Below are 19,401 nucleotides of genomic sequence, written 5' to 3' on the forward strand. Positions count from 1 at the left end.
CTGTCTTTCTTAGTAGATGATGGCAGTTTGTCTCAGCCACTGTGCTACTGGATTTTTTTCTTTATGCCTAAAAGCTCATTTGGAATGGAATGAGGGTAATCATACATGTTCACTTTCTACCTTTCTCACCAATTACATACAAACACAAATATACAAGTTTAATAAAACAGATTAGAATTATGGGGAGAAGTACTCCACAATTAAAATGCTACCAGAAATAGGCATGAAAAACATGAAAATCCTGCACTAATCACTCCAATAACTTTTGGTCAGTTTGTGTATCCTATGTGCTCAAGCCCAGATGTACAAATGCAGAGTTGGGATTAAGAGTAGTGGATAATAATCTAAAGGAATGCACCTTTACAGAGTCTTCAGCAAATATCAGGGGGAAAACCATTCAGATTTACTACAACCACAACCATCATGAAACCAATTATAAAAATTCTACTTATGGCATGGAAGAAACATTAAAATAGAAAATCTAATCAGTTACCATGGAATTACAAGTAAGAGTAGTCTGAAGTTTAAAAACTTTGTGCAATCCAGCAGCTTCTGCTTGTGCAAGCTTCTCTTCAGTCATTTTCACCACAAATTTCACAGTTGTATCAGTATGATATTCTTTATAATCAGAAATTAATGCTGGTGTTTTATCTGTTCCATTGAGCATTGGTTCTAAAACCTGTTCTTTGTATACCTATAAAAGATTTAAAAATAAATTATTATTTTCCTGACACACATTGATGTTCTCATACTACCAAGTCATGCAATTTTGTGAAGATTCCCAACTCTGGTCAGAAAAAAGAAAAACTTCCCTCTATCTTCTGCCCAGTCGCTATAGAGGACTATATATGGGGGGGCTCAATGGTGAAAGATACACAACGTAATGGTTCTGATTTGCTCATACACCAAAGGGCAAGGAAAAGGCTGAAAGTATAAAGAGAATGACGGTCAACTCCATCTGACAAGAAAGGACATGCATACTTTAAGATCTGTAACAGCTGATACAGACATGAATTTATTGACCATAGTCATAAGGATTCCAAGCTAGCTTAAGACATTCAACATTTAGGGGCGCCTGGGTGGCTCAGTAGGTTGAGCCTCTGCCTTCGGCTCAGGTCATGATCTCAGGGTTATGGGATTGAGCCCTGCATCGGGATCCCTGCTCAGAGGGGAGCCTGCATCCCCCTCTCTCTCTGCCTGCTGCTCTGCCTACTTGTGGTCTCTCTCTGTCAAATAAATAAAATCTTTAAAGAAAAAAAAATTCAACATTTAGAGAAATTAAACTTCTAAATTACTATTTGAATATTCAAAGCACAAATTCAACTGGATGGTCAAAATGTATATAGGAATTTTTAAACACTATAAAGACTTAGGACAAACAATGATGGAATCATATTCGTCCCAGAAAGCATTGCACTGACCTCCTGAGAGTCAGCTAAAATACTTCTACTAACCTGTGTCCAAGTTCTAACTGGAAGCTCTGTAATCTCTACTGTGTTTCTATCCACCACAAATATTTCACCACTGACTGCATACTGGTTTTGACCAAGCTCTTGGATGGTTCCTTTAAAGTTTTTGTAGTTTGGAAGCTGCAGAGAAAAAATAAAAATAACTTAAGGCCCTGACTTCTCTCCTAACTGCCAGTACAATATCTGAATGCCCCTTAGTCTATGGTCTACTACTACTACCAAATTAACATGACTGAAACTAAATTCCTCAACCTTAGTAGTCCATCTCCCAATAATCACTCAATCTTGAATGCATAGCTTCTGTTAATATAATCTTAGTGTCTCCCAATCTCAAAACCTTTGCTTAGATGCCTAGGTGGCTCAGTCTGTTAAGTGTCTGCCTTTGGCTCAGATCATGATCTCAGAGTCCTGGGATATCACCACCCAGCCTTGGGCTTCATGCTCAGTGGGGAGTCTGCTTCTCCCTCTCCCTCTGCTCTCACTCTTTGTCTCAAATAAATTAATCTATAATCTTTAAAACACACACACACATACACAAAAACCCTTAGCTTCATCTTTCCTAGTCTTTTTGGAATATTTATTTTTCAGTCTATTGCCTCTATACCTCCTTCTCCCCTCGATTAATAATCCTTTAAAATCAAACTCCTTGGATGTTATTTTGAAAGTCTTCCACAGTCGGGACCCAATCTAACTTTCCAACTTTTCTCCAATGATTTGCCTTCCATACTACTACTCTTCTTTCATAGTCTGCTTGAATATTTTGAATATTCTACATATATATTTTTCTATAAACAATATATATACCTACCTATACATCGAACGTATGAAAAGCATGTACTGACCAAATAAATTGTCCTAATAGTCTAAAACACATCTGAAAGAATTAAAACACTATAATCATAAAGCATTTTATGTTTCTATTAGAAATATTTTAAAGTACTTTAAAGTATTTAAGGAGAAAAAGATTTTTAAATCATACTCAATATTTTATTTTAAAATACAAGAATGAAATAGAACTTGGAGAGAAATACATAAAAATAAAAAGTTTGTTTCCACATGCTGGTTTTATCAAGTATTTTTTCCTCTTATTTATGTTTTCTACAATGAACACTACCATTTTTGTAATACAAAAATTTAAATGTATTTAAGTGTATCATGATAAAGGGAAATTTCCAGATGATTTTAAATCACACAGAAGAAGAGAGGACGCTTTTTTGAGAAGTTTCTCTTGGAGGTAATTTAGGACAAAAACAAGCACAGTGGATGATATAGAAGCAAAAATTTTAAAAATATGGGGATATATGAAAATATATACAATGTGTTTTTAAGATTCCTTACAATTCTGATATGACTTAGTTTGAGAACAAAAACAAAGCTGCATGTAATTTTGTTGTAAAAAAACACTATTCTCTATATAATTTAGATGTCTACAAACCTGAAATATGAGGTATTTTTAATTTTCAATAAAGCTTCTACTTATAATCCTCATCTCCAGGCTTTTTCTAAAGCTTGTATCTTTTTCTATAAGCACATATCAAGTTACACACTAAAAAGGTCTTTATTTTCTGCAATACGTTCCAAAATGCAAATGGTTCCTTCCACTACTTTTCTAAAATGACTGGAGTTTGTAGTTCATACATTATCATTTGTTAATAAACAATATAAGCAGTAAGTTCTAAATAATTACCATAGGATGAGGATCCAAGCCATCTAGCATTCGTCTGACATTGTTCACAATTTCCCTAGCATCATAGTTGGGTAGTTTACAAGCCCATCCAGTACCAATGCCCTCAGCACCATTTATTAAAACCATGGGAATTATAGGAATATACCACTCAGGCTCAACACGTTGATTATCATCATAAAGGAATTTAAGCAGGTTGTCGTCCACAGCAGGAAAAAGCAATCTTGATAAAGAGCTAATGAAAGGAAGAAATATGGGAAAATGTCCTATTTTAGGAAATAAAACTTTATACATAAAGACTTTACATTTCAAAAATTAAGAAAAATGTTTTTAAAATTTTGATTATATATACTTAAAAATACAATTTACCTCAGCTTATTACCAAATATATTTCTCTCAGGCAGAAAGCCAAAACAAAATAGCCCCATTTTACTTAAACGCTTACTTACTAGTCCACACAATTTCTTAGTACTGATAAATTATGTTGTATGGATTTCCTCTTTCTCTGACTAAACCCTAAAACCCTTCCTCAGCCTAAAAAGTAAAGTTGGATCAGAAAAATTCTTCAATTAGGACTGGTTTCACCAATAATTCACAAACACTGCGATCAACAAACTTCATTCTATTTGCACTAAAGTAATTTGGAACATTCACCCTCAACAGAGTACACAATCATCTCTCCATACTTAAAATTCTATTAAACATTTCGTTAATTCCAATATACTTCAAGTAGAACTTTATATCACTGTACCAGCAAACTGTTACCTTAACATTGTGAAAATATAACGAGGGCTTGCAGCATCTTTGCCACCATGAAGCCGAGTTCCAAACTGACCAATAGGCTGAAGCAAATTAATGTTGTTGCTTCCCACAAAGTTCTGAGCCAAATTCACAATAGTCATCATCAATGCTTGCTATAACATAGAAACAGAATATAACATTAAATTTTCTATACATATTCCCTAATTTCATTAGCATCCAAATTCTTGATTCTCTTACTTTTCCAAAGAACTTATAAAGAAAAAATACTTTATTATGCTTAATTATCATTCTTCATGCCAAAAGTATAGTTTTCAGTTGATTCCAATCTTAATGCTTACCTCTCCATGATGATAAGCAGACATCTCAGCAACAGATCCAGCCAACTGGGCAACTTTTACTTCACGTTTATCATTCCTCTTGAAACAAGTAAATAAAACTTTTCGTTGTCCTGGTTTAAATCCTATTTTTATAAAGAACAACTCTCTTTTAAAATATTACTCCAGATATAGCTGCAATGTTTCTTTTAATGACAACAGTGTTCTATATATTTGAGAGATAAAAGCAAAGATATAGTTTGCTTTTAAAAAATAACTAAAATCGTTACTTGAGATTCTGTAACACAGTGAGTATATAGTAACATGTTGTTATACCATCTCAGTCTCTTCCAAAAGTGAGGTGCCAAGTAAAAGACCACCCTTTCTGGTCTTAAAGAACTGCTCAATGGCACCAAAGCCCTTTCACAGGAGTTGTCGAGCTGCTGAACATTCATATATCCAAAATGTCAGTTGTAACTAAAAGTAGCAGCAAACCATCAATGAACCTAAAAAGTATATTATTAGAGTATCCCAAATCAGAAAACCCTTATAAAGAAGAGATGTGTTGTGGCAGTTAAGAATGCAGGCTTTAGAATCTCACTCATCTGGATACTCTTCTCAACTTGGCCATTTACCATTTGACTTTTTGCAAATTACTAAACCAATAGTCTCAGCATCCTCATCAGTGTAGTAGAAATAATTACCTTCCTAACAGGGTGATCATAAGGATTACATGAGATAACGCAAGCAAAGCATTCTGCTTCCTTATCATTCTTCTTGCTCTAGGCCAATGAGCACAGTAATAAACTTTTCAGTATATGCTAGCTATCATCATCATCGTGGGCTCAGAGCATGGTAGAAACAAGATGACAAAATATGGCCACTTTCCTTGAGAATTTTATAATCTAATTGAGGAGGCAAAATTGACACAAGTAAAATAAGAGGCACACAATATTGGAATAGAAGTTTAGGCATCTGAAACCAATGTAGACTGCAACTGTTAGAGAAGACTTCATAGAAGGGATGTAACTTAAAGCTGAATTAAATGAATGGGTAGAACCATCTGCTATTAGCTGAAAACCCACAAAGATCAACTTGCTAAAAGTTATAAAATGAAAATTAAGTATTTCTAGATAGAAGATAAAAATCTGCCCTACCAGGTACCAGTTTCTAAATATTTTTTTAGCAAGTTCGATAAGTTACGTTTTGGGTACTAAGGTATAAATGTGTTTTTAAAATTTAGTCTTGGATAACTATTTTATGTTATAGAAATTATCGAACTTATAAAAATCCCATTTTATTTTTTATTTTAAAAAGTCTGCAATTAGCCTGGCGCAAAATCTTTAAAAATTGGCTCTAAGGTTAAATTTTCCTGAAAAGCTTAAAAAGAGTTGAAGAGATTCAAATTAAGGAATATAAAGGATTTCAGTCCTACCAAAAGATCTCAAAAACAAATTCAGAATTTTAAATTTTACTATAAGAATGGCTAAGAGTATGTGGAATTAAAATATACTCAATAACTACATACAAAAGTGAGAAAAATTTTTAAAACAAAAGCTACTTACCATCAACAAGAGATGGTATAGATCTTTCATTGTCTGAATTTGAGAAGAGAATCAATTCCTTGTTGATGAAATCATTGTAAGTCAAATGCTTTGTTGCTGTACCATACAAAAATTGCTAAGAGAAAAGTTATATAGCAACACTGTCATTATTCCTGCATGAATTTTAGTCTCTTTCTTCCCCCAGACCACCACTCAATATGACTAACCTCTGGTAAGCCATGTAACCTACGCTGTCTCCGGTCTTCCATAAAATTTGTTAACCATTCTTTTCTATCATCAATCTTCTTTTTACTGAATGCCTGAAAGATTCCAGGTAATAATTTCACACATTAAAAATTAAATGAATTTCCAAAAAAGCCTAAATTAATTTCATCATACAATTAAAATGTATAAAGGCAAATAACTAATTTCTCAGAAACTGAATTTTATTCCCAACAGGCTTTTGTCAAAAATATACTTGAACAGACCTTTCAATTAAGGAACTTCAAAAGCAGAGCATAATCTGTGTGTGAGACTGGAGTGAAGAAATGCTAAGACTAACTAGTTTGGGCATTAGAGTTCAAAAGACACTTCTAGAAAAAACAGACTAGAAAGAAATGTATGGCAGGAAGGGGGATGGATATTAGGAAAAAATATCTTTAATTAACTTCATTACCAAGGTAATGGCAGCATCATCTTCAGGACCAGCATATCTAAATAAGATGCGGTGCCTTTCCATATCAGCAAAATATTCCTTTGCTTCTTTAGCTGTACTGGTACCCAACCCTGCACAAGTTTAAAAACAAAATTGAAAAAATCCAGACGGAGAACAACAAATACTGTATGAGCTCACTTACACGTAGAATCTAAAAATTTGTACTCATAAGAAGAGTAAAATGGTAGCTGCCAGGTACGGGGCTGGGATGAGAGGGAGAATAGGGAAATGTCAATCAAAGAGTACAAACTTTCAGTTATAAGGTGAATAAGTTCTGGGGAGTTAATGTATAGCATGTTGCCTACAATTAATAATTCTGTATTATATACTTGAAAATTGCTGAAAGAGATCTTAAATGATCCCTCTACCCACATAAAAAATTAACTATGTGAGGTGATGGATATGTTGATTAACTTGATTGTGGTAATCAGTTTACAACATACACATATATCAAATAATCATTGTACAAACTTAGATATGTATAAGTTAGTCAGTTCTTCAAAAGAGCTGAAAAAATTTGTATGAATTATGAACATTAATGGCTGTTTAAAACCATTAGTTGAAAAGCTGATAGATCAAGCTGGCAACACCTGTACCAAGGGATCAATTTTAATAGAAAAAGAAAAACCAGACATTACATGCCTCCTGAGGTAAATATACAATAACACCTGTTAAATGTTTATGCCACATAAATCTAATCCAAATCTGTCTCAAGCCTCCAATTTAACTACTAGTTAACAGAAAATAAGAGGCAGAGGAACATACTATATACTTAATGAAATGCCAGGGATAATCAGCAAAATGCAGAATGTGGAAAATTGTACAGGACATCAATCCAAGTTTTTAAACAAATAAACTGCAAAAAAAAAAACTATGAAAAGAGAACAAAATATTAAGATTTAATAGATTTATCAAGCCAAATGCAATTTGTGGACCTTGATGGATCCAGACTCAAAACAAAATATTTTTATTATAATCAGGAGAATTTTAACACTGACTAAATAATTAAGGTTATTAAAGAAAGGTATGATAATGAAATTATGAACTTTTTTTTAAACATTCTCTTAGAAATACATACTAAAGTATAATGAAAATTATATAAAATCTAAAAGTTATTTCAAATTAATGGGGAGGATATGAGAAGAGTACTGATAAACAGGATTGGCAGTGAAATGATGATTATTAGAGCGCATGGGAAACCCATCATACCACTTTCTCTACTTCTATAAAATTTTTTATAAATTCTTTAAAAATCAGCCATAGCTATTTTTTTTTTTTTTTTTTTTTTTTTTTTTTTTTTTTTAATTTTTTATTTTTGATAATTGGGTATTTACCCTAAAGATACAAATGTAGTGATCCAAAGGGACACATGCACCCGAATGTTTATAGCAGCAATGTCCACAATAGCCAAACTATGGAAAGAACCTAGATGTCCATCAACAGATGAATGGATCAAGAAGATGTGGTATATATACACAATGGAATACTAGCCATAGCTATTTTTGCAGTTTAAAACAAACTTTCAAAATATTTTATAATGATCTCAAAAATATATTTACGTCAGTGGTAACTTCACAAAATTTAAGTATTTTAAAATACAAACCTTTGTAGTATTTTATTTTCCAGGCTTTCTGGTTTTCTATATGTTTTTTCCACTCATCAAATTCAGGAATACTATAGAAGGAAAGTTCCTGTTTATTTTTGCTAGCCTTAATAAAAAAAAAAAAAAATTAATTCTCTGCTATTCTTTAAGACAACAGTACAAAAATATATTAATGTAAATAGTACCTTTACAATAGGAGTAATGAACTCTTCAAGAAAACCATGCTTCAAAAGTGATGGCCAATTGTGATGGATGAAATTAATAAGCAGACCTTTTATGTGAGAACCATCTTGATCCTAAATAAATGTTAGTAAAGAGTGCTATAATAATTTTATGAAACATAATTATTTATAACCAAATTTTTAAATGGATGAATATAGCACAGGCAAATTCCATTCAAATTTTGAAACTGCACTTTACTATGTTTATCTAAAGGATAATCTCTACTGGTTTGTAAAGAATTTTTTCTTAAAATTCAAATAATGAAATTAGCTAATGATAGACTAAATCTTCCCATCATTACAAAATATACTGTCCCTATATGTTTTATGTTGATTTCACTAAAAGAATGATTTAAGGATGTGAATACATAAAACATGGTTATAATGGCACTTCACTGAACAAGGGAAATCTGTGGAGTACAGGTATTCACAAGTCCCATCTTGATATAAAAACTGCTTAACTTCTGCTTAAAACTACCTAGAAACTTTCAGTGAAAGATTTTCTCTACAAATGCTTTTAATTAGAGTACATGAGACATGTTGGATGCATGTGAAATTCTTCCTTTTTGGTTTTCCAGTTCTTTCCTAATTACTGCCATTTTACTATTTAAGTCCTAGTTTTTGCACACCCCAAATTATGCCATCATATACAAACATCATCCATCATCCTACTGATCAGTCTTTGTTGCTTCTAAGTTTCATCATTTCCTTTCAACTTATACATAGGCTTCAACCTTATTAATACTACTGTGCATTTTACTCTTCTCATATTTATTGCATTTAAAAACATTTTTAAAATAACCAAAAAGATGGCTGCCCAATATGTTAGATAATGTAAAATGTGTCTCACACAAACACTGCCATTGAATGTTTTCTACTACCTGCCTTTGATGTACAATTATTTTCCCTTTTACTTTCTTGCAGCGAGTTTCATGAAACAAATATCAAAAGGGCACTCTGAAAAAGGTAAGTTTTATAAATATGTGGCAACCTTTAAACCAACCTGATCAGTCATAATCATAATCTTCCCATAGCGTAAAGTTTTCAGAGATTCTGCATCATCATAACTTTTCTTGTACTGTAGACCAACTATTTTGATAATATTGTTTATTTCTGCATTTTCCATGATCTGTGCAAAAAGAAAAATAATTTAAAGTATGTTCAGTGTTGAGAGGTGCCTGACTGGCTCAGTCAGTTCAGCAGACTATGCCAACTATTGATCTCAGGATGGTAAATTCAAGCCCCGTATTAGGTGTAGAAAGCACTTAAAAATAAAATCTTTTGTTTAAAAAAGTGTTGAAATATATAAAAAGTGAGTCAGAATTTACTTCTAAAAGTTCAACAATTTTAATAAAGTATTACAATGTCATATGTGTGTGGAGATATGAAAGAGAGAGAGATACCTGTTTATGAGAAGCTTCCCGTACGTTAAGAATTTTTCCCCTAAGTGGAAAGACTCCATATCTGTCTCGCCCAATCACACCTAATCCAGACACAGCCAATGATTTGGCAGAGTCTCCCTCGGTTAGTATCAGTGTACACTCCAGGGAATGTTTGCCACCTGAGAGATATTAAAAATGACATATATTCCAAATTCCTCAATTTTACCAATGAGAAAAATGAATCCAGAAAAATTAATAATCACAATAATGACAGTAAAAGACTATAAGAGTAAATTGTTCAGCATAGTTTAATCATTAAGTAAAATTTACTGAATTTCTATCCCCTGAAAATTGGCAATATGTGGTACATGTGGCAATTTTAATGAAGGAAATTTATACTCTGAACATAAAATTGTACAGTCTAACTACATGTGAAAAATGAATATTTCTATGACTAGATAAGTAAAAACTTAAATCTAAATCTTGAAAGAAAATCCGAATCTTACCAGCATCATTAGCATCATCCAGTTTGGGAATACCTTTGATTTTACTATACTTTACTGATGAACACTTCTTGTTCAGCTGAGTCTGGGCCTTAAATTTCACCCAATTCAGAATACTTTCTACAATGCCACAGTTAGAAGCCTAAAAATTAAAGGATAATGATATACAAACAAGCCAGAAGTTCATACACCTTGCTAAAATATAATACTTGGAATCTTTGAAACACTATGTTTATATGGTGAAACACAGTGTTCATACGGTAATACACTAATGGTGATGATGATAATAATAATATATGCTAGTAAATTTTACTCTAACTACAGTAAAGCTAACTCAGGCAGTTATAACCAATAACCTATTGCACAAAAATATAAACAGATGAATAAAGGGCAACTTACCAAAATATGAAAAACTCTATTATAATAAACCCCATGAAAAATATAAATAGCTTTCTTTTACATATTAATTTTGTTAAAAATTAACATGGTAAAAACTGATCCACCCATGAATTCACTACTTGTGAAATTCTAGACACTGACATTTCTTATATTCCTCAAAAACACAAAAACACAAATTTGCTATGACAAAAACTACTAATGTGAGAGGAAACATTAGGATAAATTCAAGAACTTATTTATCACCTTTATTCTTTTAAAAAGTTTGGTAATGAGGTTTTCAACATTATATATTGTGTGTCACCATGCAGTGAGTCCATGTGTGACAAGATGTTAACCCAAAATGAAGAGTGAAGAATCTCTAAGTTGGAGCTATTTCTTTTTCGTTATCCTGGGTAGTTTGATTTTAGGCATAAGAAATAGTCCTCTGAAACATTTGAGATATAAAAAGAGGTGGACTATGTTGCCAAATCTAAACTTATCCACTCAAAATGAAAAAGTATAAAATCTAAAACCAAATCACTTCATCATGAATGCTATGAGGGCAAAAATTTTGCAAAAGCATGAATGTAGAGTCCTTTGTATTCAAAATTCATCATTAGATGCATCATAAGTACTATCTCTAAAGGCTTTAAGCTAGAACCTGAAAAACAACTTTTGTTTTTAAGAGCATATCCTTGAATTTACAATACCAGAATGTGATAAATTAAGTTCTTTCTATGGCAATTATACAACATTCCTCCACCAAAATATAAACTTCCAAAGAGAAGGAGCTGTGATTTATTCATCTTTAGATTCCCAGTGCAAATATATTTAAAGGCATTTTACATATGCTTATTTAATACAGATTTACTGATGGTACTGCCAAACGAGGGAAGTAAACTAAATCTTGCTTATATACAACAGATTATCAAAAATTATTAAGGACTGAAAAGCTCAGTTATAAACCTAAGATTATTTATTTGTACTCTCACCTCATTTCAGAAAGGTTAAAACAGCATTTAAGAGAAACTAATCACAAAGAGAATAAATAAATAAAGAAAACTACTTAATTCTCAAAACCAACACTAAGAAGTAATAAAAATTTTACTCACTGCTTTAAAAAATTTTTCTGACAGTTGGCATTTGGACCCAAAACTTTTGGGTTGCAGAGTCATGTTTTCCTTAGTTTGAGAATCAAAAGTTGGATTTTCGATAAGGCAGTTAATAAAAACCCATATATGGTTTTTTACCTGTTGAAAACATAACCCCCCCAAAAAAAGGTTAACATCAGAACTGATATCATTTAATAATTCAACAGAATATGTAAAGCACCACTTACTTGAAATGGTTTTACTGATACACCGGCTTTGTTCTTTTTCTTAACTACTTCAATCAGTTTACCAACAACTTGATCTACTACATAATCCACATGACGTCCACCCTAAAGAGGAACAAAAAAATAGAATATAAAATCTTCTATAATTAGGGTAGCAAAATACTTCTTTTTTTTTCCTTGAATAAGCATTTAATCTTCATAACTTTGTGGAGTCAGTACTATTAACCCAATTATGCAGAAGCATAACATGAATCTCAGAATTGCAGAGTTAGGATATAAAAAATAAGGAGTTGGGGCATCTGGATAGCTCAGTCCTTAAGCATCTGCCTTAGGATCAGTTCATTATCCCAGGGCCTGGGACTAAGTCCCACACTGGGCTCCCTACTCAGCAGGGAGCCTGCTTCTCCCTCTTCCCTTTGCTTGTGTTCCCTCTCTCACTCTGTCAAACAAACAAATAAATAAATAAAAATAAAAATGAAAAAATAAGGTCTTTTTGGCTCTAGGGCCAATTAGCTATCTGTATAAAACTATACACAAAGTAAAAACAATCAAATTAAAAAAAAAAAAAAAACACCATGAAAGTGAAAACAAATACTGGCGGACACAAGATTTATACTTAGGGAATGTGGCAGCCATTGCCAGTTGGCCATCCAATGTCCATTCCTCCCTTTATTAAAAAACCTAAACTTATTTTTTATCTGGCAACATGCCCAGTTGAACATATTAACCAATTTAGACTCTCTTGCAGCTAGAGATAGCCACTTGACTCAGTTCTAGCCAGAGATGTTAGCGGGGTACACTGGATGGGATTTCCAGGAAAACTACTCTATTCCTGGTGAAAAAGGGAGTGATTTAGTTGATATACACATATGCCCAGCCTCTTTCTCTCTCCCTAGAACTTGAAATTGAGGCATAGAGAAGCCAGCAGGTATCTTAAAGGCATAAGAATGAAAGCCACATGCTAAGGATGGCTTTAAAGCCAGGAAGAGCCTGCTGGTCCCTGATGATACTGTAGAGTCATAGTACCAAACTAAGACTACTTACTCCCAGTCCCCAGTTATAAGAAGAAAAAATAAAACCTTTACCTCTTTATGCTACTGTATATTGGGTTTCTATTACATATAACCAAATGCAATCATAACTGATGCAAAATTTGTTGACTTGAGAAAGTGATACTAGATTATAAAAAACACTGAGTATTAAAAAGAATAAGCTAAAACTTGAACAAGAGTGACAAATTATCAAATCACTGCTTTAGATTATTCTAGAATAATGCTTGTATTGTCTATGACTTTATTATGATCAATGGGCAAATGCAAATTTAGACAAGAAAAATTTCATTCAATTCGATCCAATGCAATTGGATTCACAATCCAAAAGCCTACAGAACCGTGTTCAAACTTCTCAGAATAGCATGTAACACACGTACCACAATCTGACCCCAAAACAGACTCCATTATTTTTTCTTTTACACTCTAAACTCAGAGCAGACTAAAGAATGTGTTAACATTCTAAATTCATAAAATATAAATGTATTCAACTATAAACACTAATATAAACTCAATGCTCAATGATGTTTATATAAATTATAAGACAGTTATTTTCATAAAAATAAGCTTTCATTTTCATAAGCCAATTTTTATTTCACAAAAGCAGATCTGGGGGTTTTTGTTACTGTTTCTTATTTTGTTTTTAATGAAACATTGTTCTATCGCTGACATGGTAACAAAGAATTAGCACACTTACTTTTGTTGTTGCAATACTATTTACAAAGCTGATTTGCTGGAATCCCTTTTCACTCAGTGTGAGACAAACATCCCATCTTTCATTTGCAAGTTCATGAATAACTTTCAGGGCCACTCCAGTTTCATCCAACTTGTCTTTCACATAAAGATCTACATAACTGCGAAATCCATTTACCTATTAATTTGAAAACCAAAACCAATAAACAATCTTATATTGGCAGCTCAACTAGGTAAATGCCATCAGGTACTCTTACACTTTAATTTTCCCTCACTCACAACAGCTCTTATTTCTCAGCTCCAAACCTTCAAGACTTCCACCATTCTATTCCTTGATCCCTACCCTTTAAAAAAGAATTCATTTCTGTATGTACCTGATAAAGAGAGAGTATGAAGTAAAAGCTGGACAGGTGAATTATTATAAACTTTTCCAAAAGTTTAAGTTTTCAAATAAAGTAGATATCTACTTTGAGTTCAGACATATAGAAGGTTTAAAGAAGAAAGAGAGAGAGAGAGAGAGAGAGAAAGAAAGAAAGAAAGAAAGAAAGAAAGAAAGAAAGAAAGAAAGAAAGAAAGAAAGAAAGAAAATGCAAGCTTCTGCCCTTCAAGAAAACTGCTGGTCAGACAGCAAACTGACTTTTCAAGAACACTCAAGAAACCTGAATTCATAGTCTTAAGAGAAACAGCTATCTGTAGAGAGACACAGAACACTAACCAATTTGCTTAGGTGAGGCAGAAACTGCCTAAGGTCATATAAGCCAAAAGGAACATTAAACTAGAAATTTCGACAACTTGCTTTAAGACAAATATGGACAGTATGGGTGTGTGAAGCACTTGAGGACTGTCACCATAAGGGGATCCTCAACTTACAGGCTTTTTCTCCAGAAACCAGCAGTTTCTCACAGGGAAGTTCAGGGAAAATCTAGAAAAAGCTCCCTACCATGGTGCTGCTGGTTGGGGGATGAGAAAAATAGCAGCTACTGGGAATTCCACCCAGACTCATCTCTCTTACCCATCCCAACCACAAAAATAAAACAAAAACAAAAAGCAAACAAAACAAAAACTTTAATTTGCAGGGGGAAGAATACTGCTAAAGAGTACAGGTAAAATATCACTATAGCTGGAATAAAATAATTCCAGCCCTACCTCATCCCACTCCCATCTCATTTAAGGTGAAAAAAAAAAAAAGTTTATTTTAAGGAGCAAGGAGCCGTAATACTAAATGAGAATAGTGGTGGATACATGCTGCAGTTAGGGGAAGAAAATAAAAGGCAGAGAAAAATCTCTATCTCTAGAGGAAAGGCAGAAACACTTGTGAAAGCCAAAACCCTGAGACACAGGGCCAGTATGTACTCCAAAGTCTTGAATCTCAATCAGACATAAGCATCCTATAACCTACTACCATTTTAACAGGCCTCCAATAGTAACAGTGGGTTTCAGAGGGTAGGGCTGCAGAGACAGACCTTCCCTGAGGGGCAGCTCCAAGGCAAGGCCCAAAAACAAGGAAGAATTTTAAGTTTCTGGTGCCCATAGCAATAACAAACATCAATGCTAGCTAACTGCAAAAACAATTAACTGCAAACACAGCCATTTTCTGTACAGATTAAACATAAATCCTGATACCAAAGCCTATTTACTCCATATCTACTATCCTATACAATGTGGCTGATTGCCAACAAAAGCTTGGCATGCCAAAAGACAGAAAAAACAGATGAAAAGACAAAGCAATCATCTGAACCTGACTCAGATATGTCACAGATGTTTTAACTATCAGATAAGGCATTTAAAATAACTATGATTAATATGTTAAAGGCTCTAATGGCGAAAATAGACAATATAGCTTCCATTTCTCTGTTGAAGTTGTATAAGAATCAAATGGAAATGCTAGAAATCAAAGACACAGTAGAACATATGAAGAATGCCATGGGCAGACTCATCAACAGACATGACATATTAAAGAAAAAAAATTAGTGAACTTAAAAATAGGGCAACAGAAATTAAACTGAAACACAAAGAAAAAATAGTGAATAAGGCAGAGAAAAACATCCAGGAGCTTAGGACAATACCAAACTATATACAAATGCATAACTGGAATACCAGAAGGAAAGAACAGCAAAGAACTATTTGAGAAATAATGCCCAAATTTTTTCAAAATTAATGACATATACCAAACAACAGATCCAAGAAGCTCAGAAAATGGAATGAAAAAAATACACGTTAAAAAACAAAACCAAACTCCCATAAAAACACCTAAGCATACCATTCTCAAAACAAACAAACAAACAAAAAGTGAGAGAGAGAGAGAGAAAACCTTTGAAGTACCCAAAGGGAAAAATAAACACCTTACCAAAAGAGGAAAGAGGATAGGAACTATAGCACAAACCATGCAAACAAGAAGACAACTGGATGACATTAAAAGAAACAATACTGTAAACCCATAATTCTATATATCTCTGTATCTCTTGAAAGTGAAGGAAAATACTCTCTCAAACAGACTGAGGGAACTTATTGCCAGACCTAACTACAAGAAATTAAAAATTTCCAGGCAGAAGATACATGGTTAAGATCAGAAACTCAGATTTATGCCAAGAAATTAGGAATACAGGAAATGTTATAAATGAAAGTAAAATAGAATCCTGTGTTGTGTTTTTAATGGTTCTACAAGATAACTGACTGCTTAGCAGTTAGATTTAACTGTAAGCTGCCCAGAAAATAATAAAGCATTTACTATTTTAGAAGACACTTACAGGCAATTTCTTTCCATTAAACATGACCTTGACACCCTTGCATGAACCAGCCAAATCATAAGCTCTTCTGGTCATAAGGGCCACAATATCCTTGTCAAGTTTTTCCATCTTAAATTTAGACAGATCTGGTTGGAATGTTATGCATGTGTAATCTTCACCATCAAAATGTTTAATTTTGGCTTCAGAAGTCTTCATCATGTTATTCATCCATGTCTTTAAAAGAAAAAATACTCAAATATTTTTATATGCTTCTATATTTTATAATACATAAAGACTCAATTCACAAAATACAGTCATTTACCATTTATATCCAGTTTCCAGCTTCACAACAAACCAATCCTGGAAACTGATATTAGAAATGAAAAAATTTAAAAACTACTACAGTAGTCCCTCCTTATCTATGTTCCAAGACCAGAAACCACGGATAGTACCAAACCCTATATGTATTATGTTTTTTCCAAACACACCTATGATAAAGCTTAATTTATAAATCAGGCACAATAAGAGATTAATAATAGAACAATTATACTTTAATAAAAGTTATATGAATGTGGTCTTTCTCCCTCTCAAAATATCTTAATGTACTGGAGTCAACCTTCTTGGATGATGTGAGATGATAAAATGCCTACAATACCAGATAAAGTGATTGTGACACAGCATTAGGCTACTACTGACCTTCCAACGATATGTCAGAAGGAGGATCATTTGCTTCTGAACCGCGGTTGACCGCGGGTAACTAAAACCATGGAAAGCAAAACCACAGATAAGGGGGGAGGGGAACACTATTATAAGAACCTAATTTGAAAATAAGCAAAATGAACTGCACGACTTTATACACTATTAGTAAAATAACTTTCAAACTCTTCAACATGACCATTTAAAATTTTACAGAAATAAGAATGATGCTTTCCCTGACCAAATTACTTTAGCTTTTCAAACTCTTTTCAAAATTCTACCAGAGTAAAATAAAACAGAATTTTATAATATGAATTTGATGAATCAATGAGGAATTTTTCAAATATGCTAAGTGGATACATTTCAGTAAGTCTGTAAGGTTCAAGGCATTATCAGTAATGCTTAACTAGGTAAAGGAAAAGTATAATAAAGCTCTTCATTTTCAAGGAACAGGAGAAAGATTTATATAAAACCTTCAGGTATTCTGAAGTCTTTATTCTGACATGCTTAATGCTTTAAATACAAAAAATGATATAGGCATCACTGCCATTTACCTAAGGTTCTATCATCTTAGAAAAGCAATACAACATCTCACACACACACACACACACACAATCAGAATTTCTATCATACCTGCTTAAAACTGTGTTTGTATTCTTTGCAAGCAGTTTCTACTGTAAATTTTGTACTGAAAATATTACAAAGTTTTGCACCATAACCATTGCGACCACCTGTAAAAACAATCAAATTTGAAAGGTTTAATGAAAAGGATTTTAGGAACTTTGTTAAACTTACCTACAAAATAATTTTACTGCATTATTTTAACAATCACCAACTGAATATTTCAGAGTATATTGAGATTTTTTTCATTTAAAGTAAAATACAATTAAGATTTAGCATATAAAATAATATAACTAACATGTATTTTGTAGATTCATCAACTTCATCATAATTTCAAAAAAAATTAAGCTTACAATCTCCTATCATCAAGTAAATCTATGCAAACATGAAATCTGAGTTTTCTATCAAAGTTACTTCTCTATTATAAAAATTTAATCTACATCACTTCCTAAAGTTTTGGTTTTGAAAATGAAAACCATCAACCTACTCTTGAGCAATGGAAATAAGTAGGAAAACATTTGGTTACAATCAAAGCACTTCAACTCTATTTACAAAACCTAGATTTGTGATCTTGACCCTTGTAAAACAGTTTAGAAGTAATTTAATTGATACCAAAAGACACAGTTTTCTAATGCAATAATAAGTTCACATACATAGGAATCATATATCTGACTTTCATCAGTACTCTAATTTAAAACTCAAACTGTCAGCCAGATTAGAGTTCCAGGAGTTGTAGCATATGTAGCATAAATACTATGAATTAATTTTTAAAATGCCTGTCGGACTATAATCAAGATAATACTTACATGTGATAGTTTTTTATAGATATTAATTCTGAAAAGAATTTTCTCACAGTAAAGCTACACAGGTTTCCTTTTCTGTAATATTTTATATAGGAATAAATTTTTAGTTGGAAGTATAAAAAAAATTCAACAAAAATTCTGATCAGCCATTTAGACTTTACCTGTTACTTTTTTCTCATCATCATCATAGTTACTGGATGTTAAAAGCTGTCCAAAAATTAACGCAGGAACATATACTTTCTCTACTTTGTGTTCCACTACTGGAATGCCTTTCCCATTATTCCAAATGCTTATAATATTTGATTCACTGTAAATAAACAAGCAGAGTTTAGAGCTTAACATGGCTTAAAGGTATATGAATTTCCATAAAAAGTGAAGTAATCCAGAACAAACCTGAGTAATTATAAGCAAAACTCTAGCCATTAATAATTGAAAGACACTCATCTTTCAAGAAAATACTTGCTGAGGATACACATCTCTACCCAAGTCATAACTTAAAGTAGGGCCACTAAGCCCTACAGGTAATACTGAAAAATTTCTCAGGAAAAGAAACTCTTCCCAACCTCCCCAAAAAAATAGTAAAAGCGGTGAAAGCTATAAGAAGTCAGCTCCAGATTGTCTTCTTTTCATATATATTAGCCATGATCTTCCTGCTTCATTCTACCAGTATACCACCTATGAACCACAAGGTCTGCAGAGCCAGGAGCCATTGCCATTTTCATTTCCTAACTGTTACTGCAGTACATATGGAAAAGGACAAATAGCAGGAAATGTATTCCATTCTCACCCTAAATATTATACAGGGCTGCTTGCATTGTGGCAATCATGGTCATCAACTAATTTTAATGGTTTTAAAATATCTAGATTTTACCTATTTTAGGTTTTTTAGGTTTCCTTATCAC

General features: G+C 32.7%; 1 protein-coding gene across 2 annotated transcripts in view; it reads right to left on the bottom strand.

Moving 5' to 3' along the window:
* The window catches only part of TOP2B (DNA topoisomerase II beta), a 57,808-nt gene that overhangs the window by 18,577 nt on the left and 19,830 nt on the right, over positions 1-19,401 (bottom strand). For both annotated transcript variants that reach the window (XM_045088977.1, XM_045088976.1), the window contains exons 5-23: positions 18,661-18,806; positions 17,709-17,806; positions 16,401-16,613; positions 13,658-13,831; positions 11,915-12,016; positions 11,688-11,825; positions 10,201-10,339; positions 9,716-9,873; positions 9,316-9,441; positions 8,277-8,387; positions 8,092-8,197; positions 6,450-6,559; positions 6,001-6,093; positions 5,795-5,909; positions 4,254-4,375; positions 3,919-4,067; positions 3,157-3,388; positions 1,455-1,589; positions 494-694 (exon numbers count right to left, since the gene is read on the bottom strand). In XM_045088977.1, the coding sequence (XP_044944912.1) occupies positions 494-694; positions 1,455-1,589; positions 3,157-3,388; positions 3,919-4,067; positions 4,254-4,375; positions 5,795-5,909; positions 6,001-6,093; positions 6,450-6,559; positions 8,092-8,197; positions 8,277-8,387; positions 9,316-9,441; positions 9,716-9,873; positions 10,201-10,339; positions 11,688-11,825; positions 11,915-12,016; positions 13,658-13,831; positions 16,401-16,613; positions 17,709-17,806; positions 18,661-18,806 (2,668 nt within the window). The remainder of the gene's footprint in view (positions 1-493; positions 695-1,454; positions 1,590-3,156; positions 3,389-3,918; positions 4,068-4,253; positions 4,376-5,794; positions 5,910-6,000; positions 6,094-6,449; positions 6,560-8,091; positions 8,198-8,276; positions 8,388-9,315; positions 9,442-9,715; positions 9,874-10,200; positions 10,340-11,687; positions 11,826-11,914; positions 12,017-13,657; positions 13,832-16,400; positions 16,614-17,708; positions 17,807-18,660; positions 18,807-19,401) is intronic.

This window comes from Mustela putorius, unplaced genomic scaffold, assembly GCF_011764305.1.
Source record: "Mustela putorius furo isolate JIRA1106 unplaced genomic scaffold, ASM1176430v1.1 tig00003834_pilon_pilon_pilon, whole genome shotgun sequence".
NCBI classification, from domain to species: domain Eukaryota; kingdom Metazoa; phylum Chordata; class Mammalia; order Carnivora; family Mustelidae; genus Mustela; species Mustela putorius.